At 38.8% G+C, this 10,173-nt stretch overlaps 1 protein-coding gene across 2 annotated transcripts in view; it reads left to right on the forward strand.

Moving 5' to 3' along the window:
* Nucleotides 1-1,980, forward strand: part of FRZB (frizzled related protein) — a 33,781-nt gene extending 31,801 nt beyond the window's left edge. For both annotated transcript variants that reach the window (XM_029932964.1, XM_029932965.1), the window contains one exon: nt 741-1,980. In XM_029932964.1, coding sequence (XP_029788824.1) covers nt 741-857 — 117 coding nt within the window. In that variant the 3' untranslated portion in view covers nt 858-1,980. The remainder of the gene's footprint in view (nt 1-740) is intronic.
* Nucleotides 1,981-10,173: the final 8,193 nt, after the last annotated feature.

Genomic DNA, 10,173 nt, shown 5'->3' on the forward strand with positions numbered 1-10,173 from the left:
TGAGAATCTGCAATATTAATATCTCCAGGTGATTTGAGAAGTAGTGCTGTGGTCCTTATTCACTACCTTTAATACCCATAATATAACTACCTTTTAATTTATTATCTTACATGTAAACACTATTGGTAGTGCTTCTATGAAATAATAGTGAACTTGATTGTGGTTATTAGAAACATTGGTAATATATGCCTTGTAAAACAGAAGGAGTGCAGGAGTTTGTTGTGATTGTCACACTTGGTAGATATTACTTGGAAATATATTTTAAGAGATGTCATTTGCCCCCCCCCACCCGATTTCTATTTGTTTTCACTGCTTAAATCACATATGTTTTAAAAGGCCATGTTCTGATGTATTGTAAAAGAAGAAGATGGAGGAGAATAGCCCTTCAGATTCTCTGTGTAAATCTTCCATTTGTTGATCCTCTGTGTAGTGCCAGACTCATGTGTGTCAGCTCCAGAAATAACCGCAGGGTTTGATAGATATTTTTGTCACTATTTGACGTGGAAATTTTAAGGTTTGATATGAAAACATACGTACTATAGGTTGCCAATTTGGTGCTTTTTATGATCAGAGAATTATGTTCACAAAGCATCAGTTTTCTTACCCTGGGATGTGAATTTTATACTTTTGGAAAATGCTTTTGAGTTCTGACTTTGTGATGGTACTTAGTTGTTAGAATAATAGAAATGAAGACCCTGGTGGTACATGCATGTGAGCATTTTCCGTTTTGAATTTCACAGCGCTGGGATACGAAGCTCCGCCATCTTGGACTCAATAAAACCGATTCAAGCACTAGTGATTCCACTCAGAGTCAGAAGTCTGGCAAGAGCTCCAACCCCCGGCAAGCACGCAACTAAATCCGGAAATGCAGAAAGAACACCAGTGGACTTCCTACTAAGACTCGCATTGCTGGACTAGCAAAGGAAAATTGCACTATTGCACGTCATATTCTATTTTTTACCACAAAAATCATGTGGTAACTGATATTCCTTCTATTTTTTCTTTTGTTTTCTGTTTTTCTCTTCCCTCTTTTTTTTCTGTGGTCTGAGTGCAGCTCCTTAAATATATGTATTCTGTTTCACTAATCCTGGGAAAACTGTTCTTTGCAATAATAATAAATTAAACATGTTGATACCAGGGCCTTTTGGTTGGAGTAAATGTTAATTTGCTGTTCTGCACCCAGATTGGGAATGCAATATCAGATGCAAAGAGAGATTTCTGGTATACACAGAGAACTAGATAGTCTGTAAAACATAGTCTGCTCATCTAATTACAGCCTCATTTTCACATGCCTTCTGGGCATTCTCCTCACGCTTAAAAGTTCTGAATGTTTATAAAGGTAAAATGGCAGTTTGAAATCAAATGCCACACAGGCAAAGCAATCAAGCACCAGGAAGCATTTATGAGGAAACTACACACAAGATAAATTATTTGCAAGATTGGCAGGAAGCAAAATAAATAGTGCTATGAGCTGGGGAGGGAACATTTTGCCTGATTGAGAAGCACAACTGAAACCAGTAGCTGTTGGGGTGTTAACAGTAGCATTTTTCTTTTGGCAACACATTTGGTTTGTTTGTGAATATATTAACCAGCACTAGGGAAGTGAATTGTAACTAGACATTTGCTGTAATCAGCATAGCTCTGTTAAGTTTGCTTCCCTTTAAACAAACTCATCGGTGTAAGGTTTTTTTTTTCATCTTTTAAAATAAATCTTGACTTACTGCATTGACCAGGAAAAGAAAGTATGCATGCATGTGCACCAGGGAGCTATTTTTGAAAGATATATAGCTCTGTAAAATGCTAAGGTTTGCAGCATGGTAAAATGTGCAAGGGTGTGCATGCGTGTGTGTGTGTGTGAATGTGTGTATGTGTGCACTCACGCCCAAACTGGACTGAATTACAGGCCTGTACTTGATCATTTGGATTTGTGCTATTTAATGCTCAGTAAAATATACCGAATAAAAGGAATTATAGTTGTCAGGAGAGAGTATTCTTTTGTTCTCTTAATATTTTTATTTATTTTTGAAAGAGCGCACAGGCAAGGGAGGGACAGAGAGGAAGGCAGAGCATCCAAAGCAGGCTCTGTCCTGAGAGCAGAGAGCCCTACACACAGCTCGAACTCACGAACTGTGAGATCATGACCTGAGCTGAAGTCCGATGCCTAACCAACTGAGCCACCCAGAGGTCCCAGGAGAGAGGTTATTCTGACTTTTAAACCAGATGCACATTTTTGCTACCTACGCTGCAGTGTCCCCAGGGACCTTGGGGAATAATTGATGTTTTTCCTTCCTTCCTATAGCAAGTTCTTCAGAGCTTGTGCCAATTACTTGGAAATCTCATTCCCTTCAATTTATGTGTTTGATATTAGTAGAACTAAATTTCCAAGCTATGGTATGCCGAAAATGAAACATTTATGAAGCAAAATTGTTCTGTACTTCCTTCTACAAGGACAATCATGCAGGAATGAAATTCAGTCCAGAACAAACATTTCCCCAAATCGTCAATAATAATTCCTCTAAATTGTCTCTTTTGAAAGTAAGTGACAGTCTCGACCTTCTGGCTGATGTCCAAGCCCCTACAGTTTCTGGAATCCCAGAAGAAAGAGTTCCCACCTTTGCCTCCATGAAGACCACATGCTCTTTCGAGCTGCTGTATGGGTGGTATCAGATATTTTGGTTTACCTACTCTTTGGGCTTTATCCTCAGATGGCTGGGGCAGGCGCATCTCTTTCTAGATGCTGCTGTTATAGCTGTAAAAAGGTGAACTTGGGTGCATAGGGCAGTAGTGAAGTGCCGCAACAGAAGAACTGCACCATGGGATCTCTTGTCCCGATGTTTTGAAGTTGATGCCCCAACTTGAGCTTCAAGGACTGAAGACTGGAGAGTGGAGCTTCTGCATGGTCCATGTTTCTCATGCATCTTTCATGTTCATTGCAGGAAGGAGGGCAAGAGTGGACTGTGGAAATTTTAAAAGAATCGATTTCTCAAATTCACAAAATGTCATCACTTATTCCAAAGCACAGTAAGAGGAATTTTAAGTGATGAAATATTTTGATGTACAACTGAAGCCACAGATGTGTCCAAACCCCTGCAGTATTTTTTCAGGGGCGGGGGGTAGTGGTGGTGGTAACAATTAGCTTCTGTGTAGAGATGTGACACAATTTATGCACAGTACATATACAATTACATTTATAAACAAAAGAACTAGATTTGGGGATTCAGCTGTGTTCTTTGCCCCCTTCCCTTTAGTGATCAGCAATGGCAATGCTTGATTCTGTTTATCTGTGTGAGGCCCTGTCAGTTAAAGTTTCTCATGGTATGAGGTCCATGAATAAAGTATTTTGGTATTCAGTTTGGTAGTTGCAATATCTTCATTATTTATGTGCAGGCCTCTTTCGGGAGATAACATGATTTTTTTTCATGGTGGTCGTTTCTAATCAGACTGCAAAATCATTTCTACTCTGCAATTACCATAATACAAATGCATCTTATTAGTGTCTCTCTACAGGCTTTTCTGACAGGTACTGAATTCCAAAGCCACTAAAATTTTAATCTATATGCATCCTTGTCGTTGACCTTGAGATTTATAAAATTCATTTAAAATTTCTTTGAAAACTTTTGTTCACCTTCAGGATTTTAATTTCCCCAGCCAAGTTACAGCAACAAAATGTTAGGTGCATGCTGAATAGCAAAAATTAAAATAACAGCAAACTCAGAGTCTCTTCACAGATATGTGAGTATTTTACTGTGTCACATGCAGAGTGTAATCTGACTCAGTGCCATATGTTGCACCGGGCATTGGGGGTTTGGTGGGATTGATCCATGGCCCTCCACATCTGTTATGTATTAAGAAGGCAAATACAAAAATTACAATCACTGTGAGTAAATAGCACTACTTCTTGCCTTCTGCAAGAAATTACTTGCTATTATTGTTTCAACAAGTAAAATGACAAATAAGTATTTCAAGATTGGTATTTATTTAGACTGAGTTTTAGTATTTAGTATGAGCTTTCAAGAACATACTAAAAATGAGATAAAACAGAGAATTCTAATACTGCTACTGAAATCTAACTGATAGAATTTTTGAATATGGTTCCCAGCTATATTAATAACAAAATAAAGGTATAGTCGTACCTTTTGATAGTTATCTCTTGGGTACTAATATCTAACAGTGCTGGAGCGCTATACAAATACCTGCATGCGTATAACCTCATGTAACCCTTGAAAGTCTGTGAAGTGGACTCTCACAGGCTCTATTTTATGGATGAAGAAATCAAGTTATGCAAGGAGTGGAGCCGGGCCTCAGACCCTTTATTTTTATTTCTCAAGTTATATGTTTTCAACCATTGCAGCTGCTGATAAAAAAAAAAAAATCAATGCCTCCTGATGTTGTAAAAAAGCATAGGCATGGAGTGGACTACCAAAACTTTTTTTAAAACTGAGTTGGTAGACCAACTGAATGCCAGAAAGCGTATGTAATATAGTTTCAATCTGATCCCAAGTACTGTCATTTTTTGCTCTTCAGATTCATGGAATGATTCTTGAAGAGGATGAGGAGGTAAATGATTCTTTTGGCATTAATAGTTTCTTTTGTTTTGGCATTACTAAGATTACATGATTCGCAGGAGGAAGAAAAAGGTATTTTCCCTCTAAGTGTCCATTTTCCCTTGAATTTGGAGAGAAGTGTGGCATTAATAGTACTTACCAATGGCAGGAAGAAAGTTGAAATTGAAGGTTGATGGGGTACTACAAATAAAACCAGCGTGCCTGCTTTTCACTGGGAACTCTCATTTCTCATTCTTAGATCTTCCTTTAATCCCTCCTGCCACCAGCGTCCTCACAGCTGAGAGAGAAAACGATTCTACATGACCCAATTCCTCTTGCTTATCCTTCATTAAATATTTTTATTATGGCGGGGATTCAACACGTTGAAAGACACCTAAAGCCGAGGTTTCTTTGGGTAAAGTGTTACCATTATTTGTTGTTTCTACTTTGAATGGTGGGTGTTGATGATTTAAGGAACTGTGAAGAAGGGAAGGGTGTGCTCCAGGAAACGAGTCCAGTCTGGAAAGGCACGGCTGTGTGGGCTGAGGAGGCTCAATCAGAAGTGGAAGGAAATGCAGAACAGAACTGCCCACTAATCTCAAGGCTGTGGAGGGGATCGGTCTGTCTTAGTAGCACAGTAGTGCTGGGGCTGCCCTTCCAGACCACCAGCACCCTCTCCACACACACTTAGCATCATGAAATGGGACTGAATGGGATTAGAGGGTTGGGTCTTAGGAAAACTTGGGACATCAGCAAGGGGAAGTTGGAGTGATACATGAAGCCTAGGATAACTTGGGGTGGTAAATAGTCTGTGAGAGAGAGAACAAAGTATTTCTTGTCTGTACTGGATGGCAAATAACATGAATCAAGTTGATCTGGTTCTCTCTATTTTTATTTCTAGATTATTTTGGTGACTCTGGGGGAATCAGGGCTTCTCAGAGATAGGATCCCTGCACTAGTATTAAGAACAGAATTTGATGTAAATAGTTATGACTCAACTGGACAAAAGAATAGATGAATATAAACAAAATTCCTACTGAAAAACTCTTTCCCTGTGACTTATAACTCAAAGTGATGTATCAAAGCTTTAAAAAGAATCACGCAACTCAGAAATACACCCAGAAGACTGCATTGTCCTGTCTGTGCATATTTTTCTCTTTCCCTCTTGTTCCTCCTCACCCGTTCTGCTTCTCTTCATATTGTTCTGCTCATTAAATCAAATACAGGCCTGTAGGAAGTATATTCAGAATGCTAGAAAATCAAGCATGGAGCAAATGGAAGAGATTGACATTCTTTAAACCCACTGATCAATATCCATGAAGCTCATCTGAATGTCTTTCAAACTGCTAGTTCAGGTAGTCTTGTCTCTAGCTTCTCTTGTGTACCCAATACCAATAGCCCAAAACTACAGCTGCCCACATTCTTTCCTTAGAAACATTGTCATCAAAATGGCCCCCTTATCACACCTTGAAAAGAGCTTTGGAGTTAGGGCACCTGGGTTCAGATTCTTTCTTTAAAACTTTCTATTTAGCGTGCTTTCCAAGTTTTAAGATCAGGTGAGTTAAACTGGGTAGATTCTGTTGAGCACTGCCTGGAGCATGGTAGGTGCTTAATAAATATCAGCATTATTCAACCTTTTACTTTGGAATTCTTTCTGTAAAGTGCACAGTTCTCAAAGAGTGTTCTAGTGAGTGCTTACCCAGCCAAAAGAAGAAAAAAACTGCTTCCAAGAGATCCTACATCCTGCTCTGTTATCCCTTTGTCATCATTAAAATGACAAACCCCCAAAAATCTTCTTTCATTCTCAGGTTGAAGATTGAAAACTTTTTTCTTTTCTTCCTTTTCCTCAGCAAATGTGCTTAGACAGTAACATGGTCAGGAGACCAAATGAATACTCATTACATTAAAAAAATAAGATAAGATTCTGGAAAAACTACATAATAATTCTACAAATACTACTATCACTGACAAAAATTTGTTTTCTTCTTGGGAGCCTGGCTGGCTCAGTCAGTTAAGTGTCCAACTTTGGCTCAGGTCATGATCTCACAGTTCATAGGTTTGAGCTCAGAGCCTGGATCCTGCTTTGGGTTCTGTGTCTTCATCTCTCTCGGATCCTCCCTGACTCATGCTCTCTTTCTTTCTCTTCAAAAGAAACACTAGAAAAAAATTAAAAAAAATTTTTTTCTTCCAAATATGATTTGTTTTGGAAATAAAAACATCCAAATGCTTCTCCAATCACTTTTAAAAACAGAGGATGGTAGAAGCTCCTGGGTGGCTCAGTCAGTTAAGTGTCTGACTTCATCCCAGGTCATGATCTCACAGTTCATGAGTTTGAGCTCTGTGTCAGGCTCTGTGCTGACAGCTCCGAGCCTGGAGCCTGATTCGAATTCTGTATCTCCCTCTGTCTCTGCCCCTCTCCTACTTGCGCTCTCTCTCAGAAATAAATAAACATTAAAAAAAAAGAAGATGGTAAACTTCTAAAAAGCTTAACATCATTATGCTCGTTATTTCTATGCAGATGTCAACTTCCAAACTGATTCACTTATTCTTCTGACTTTGGAACCGGGTTTTTATACTCTGCTGTTATTCATTGTAAGTAAGAGGTAATTTCGCATAAAGGAGCACAACAAGTAAACCAACAGTTTTCTTAATGTTACTGGTAAAATTCTGGTCCCCTGGAATGGTTATCATTCATTGTTTAGGTGAGCAAGCCAGGGCCTCTGGCAAAGATATGTGTTCTCAATATGAGCTGATTTTGTCAGAGGAGCTTCTTGGTGTTTTTCATTTCCTAGGGAGTTCCAGAAGTACTAAAATTATATCGAGACAAAGTGTTTATATTTCAAAAGTGCAGGCTCTGCATTCCAGGCTGCACACTGAGGGTTCTCAAAACAGAGGCAGCTTTTACTGAAAATTGGGAAATAAGGATAACTCATAAGGGCTTGGACTGGCACACACTGGAAAAATAGAAGATAACCTGTGAGCCAGCCGAGAAAGGGAACAACCTATTCCAGGGGTTGGCATACCTTTCTGTAAAGGGTTGCATAGTAAATAGTTAAGGCTTTGTGGGCCATACAGCCTCTGTTGCAAGCTCTGCCCTTGAGGCTTAAAAGCAGGCATCAATAATACATATATGAATGAGCATGGTGGTGTTCCAATAAAACTTTATTTGCAAAAAACAGGAGGTAGGCTAGATTTAGCCTTGGGTCTGTAGTTTGCCTACCTTTGTGGGTAGAATCAAATTCTCACTAACTACTTTCAATTATCTTATCGTTTTTTGGTTTTAATGAAACAGGTAGTTTTGGTGGCATAGAGACTTAACTACTGAGAAAGTTTAGGCTTGTGCTTAAGTAGGACTTTGCCTTAAATTTTTACCATTAGAGAGTTAATCTATTGGGTAGAACATTGTTCTCTTCAGGAATAAAATGCAGGGGCTTGGGAAGGATATCAAATGACCATTTCCTACTATCAACCTAGAGCCAAAAGCAGCCCTAGAAGTTGGAAGAAAGTACATGGCACTTAGCACAGAAAATAGGGGCATGGAGGAAGCCAGGAAAGGGAGACGTTGGTTGCCCCTTTCAAGAAGTTATTCACTGGGCTTATTTGACCACCCAGTAATATTTTCATGTTGTTTTCCTGCAAAGGCACATTGTTGAGGATGATCCAGCAGGGAAAATCCATACATAATACAAGATGGTACAATCTACAAAAGAATTAAGAACAAAGGGTGATTCTTTTAAAAGTCCCTCAAACTGCTGGTCTCGTTCCTCTCTTGCCTCCCTTCCCATTCATTCTAGTTTAGTGTATTGAAATGTGTTCCTACTGCTAATTAGCCCCTGTTTTTAAAGCTGGCATGCCTGTATTAATGAAAAACTATAAATATGGTTGGCAGTTGTCATTTTTAAAATATTATTTTAAAAAAAAGATGCTAGGAAGAGTTGCCATGCACTCAAACCCTCTTGTGTGTTTAACCCATTCACCAGAAGCTTGATTTACAACTGGGTTCCCTGCCTGATGAGTCCCACGTGCCCCATAATGTAAACATCTTCATGTGCCTCTCACTGGAGTCCCTTTTATTTGAATGTAAATTGATTCTGAAACTGCTTCCAGCCAGAAGTTTGTGTTTGAAATACTGTAGCTTAGAGGTGAATATAGTCATACTAAGGTTCAATCTGCGAGGTATAGGAATGAGGTTCAATTGCTGGCATAATTAACCTAGCTCAGGTTAATTTAACTATAAAATACCCAGCTGACTATTGAACCTGTCATACACAAATAAATGGCATAGGTCCTGAGCCATTCAACAAATGGAATGTATCGTATAAATACAAAAGAAGCTTGAGTTCATTTCTGAATTTGTGCAGTTTACTCTTTTTTGAAGACTTTTAGGGACTTTCAGTGGAAGGCAGACAAAATTTTCAGACATTCTAGACCTAAGAGCAACCACACTAATTCTTTATTTTGTCCAGGTGAAACTAAATATAATCTATGTAAGATAGTGGCTTATCTATCATCTATCACATTAAAATAGAGTATTCTGGAAGACATTAAATAATATATTTTTGTAAGATAATTCTAGAATTTAATAATTTCTTCTATTTGCAATTTCCACTGCAAGTTTTAGCACAAAAATGTCAAATTACATGAAATATTTAGCTACATTGATAAATGTTATACTTTCTTTAAAGTACCTGTTCAACACCTTACACTTAAGTTGGCAGATCTGTAAGTATTTTAGACTTAGATTGGGCATTATCTTAATAAGTCTTGGTATCATTTCACGTCCTACCTTTCTCCTTCACACTAAGGAAGGAATGTGATAGCTCCAAATATGCCTGGGTTCAGATGTTAGCCGTCCTCGGAGACAAACCACAGGCCCTTGACTTGATCCCCTTCTCAGAGCCACCACCTGGAAAGTGGGAAAATGTCTTGTGTGATGATGCCAGGCTGACTGAAAACCCCATGAATAAATGAGGCAATGGGCACACAACTGTATCCAAGGACAGACTTGAGCCTAGAAAAAGACCAGAGCTCTATAGAGATTGCTAATACCCTGGCCTTGGTTTAGTGTTAAATAGTCAGAAGCCATGTTGAAGGAGAGATCTTCCTCCAAACCACAGAAGATGGTGATTTTGACCCAGGTAACCAACCCTCTTGGACAACTGCTTTTTTTTCCATTTCTGGAAATTAGGTTGCGGTCTTAAAAATTCCTGAGGCTTGTTGCAGATAAAAAGGCCATAACAATTATTTGCTCTGCACCAGGGATTGTGCCATGCTGTAATATTCTTAATATAATGGAAGAAAGAGAAGAAAAACAAGCCTGCTTTAATAACATGCAAATTTAAATTGTAAGATAGCTCTTTACATTTATCTAGCACTGTTAATCTTAAAGGACACTTTGTTATTCAGGGACAAAGTTTTACTGAGTGCTACTGTGCCAGATGCCAGTTTGGTAGTGGACATTCTGGTATGAGGTTAGGGGCATGATTAGAGAAAGGAGGCTGTTGCAAGTTCAGGTAAAAGATGATGGTGGTTTGGATTAGGGTGTTTTGGAGGGAAGTGGGCAGACTCAAGATGTATATTAGATTTTGCAACCATTGGACTAGCTGGGGGTTGGATGTATGGAGCTGGA

This window comes from Suricata suricatta, chromosome 3, assembly GCF_006229205.1.
Source record: "Suricata suricatta isolate VVHF042 chromosome 3, meerkat_22Aug2017_6uvM2_HiC, whole genome shotgun sequence".
Taxonomy (NCBI): Eukaryota; Metazoa; Chordata; class Mammalia; order Carnivora; family Herpestidae; genus Suricata; species Suricata suricatta.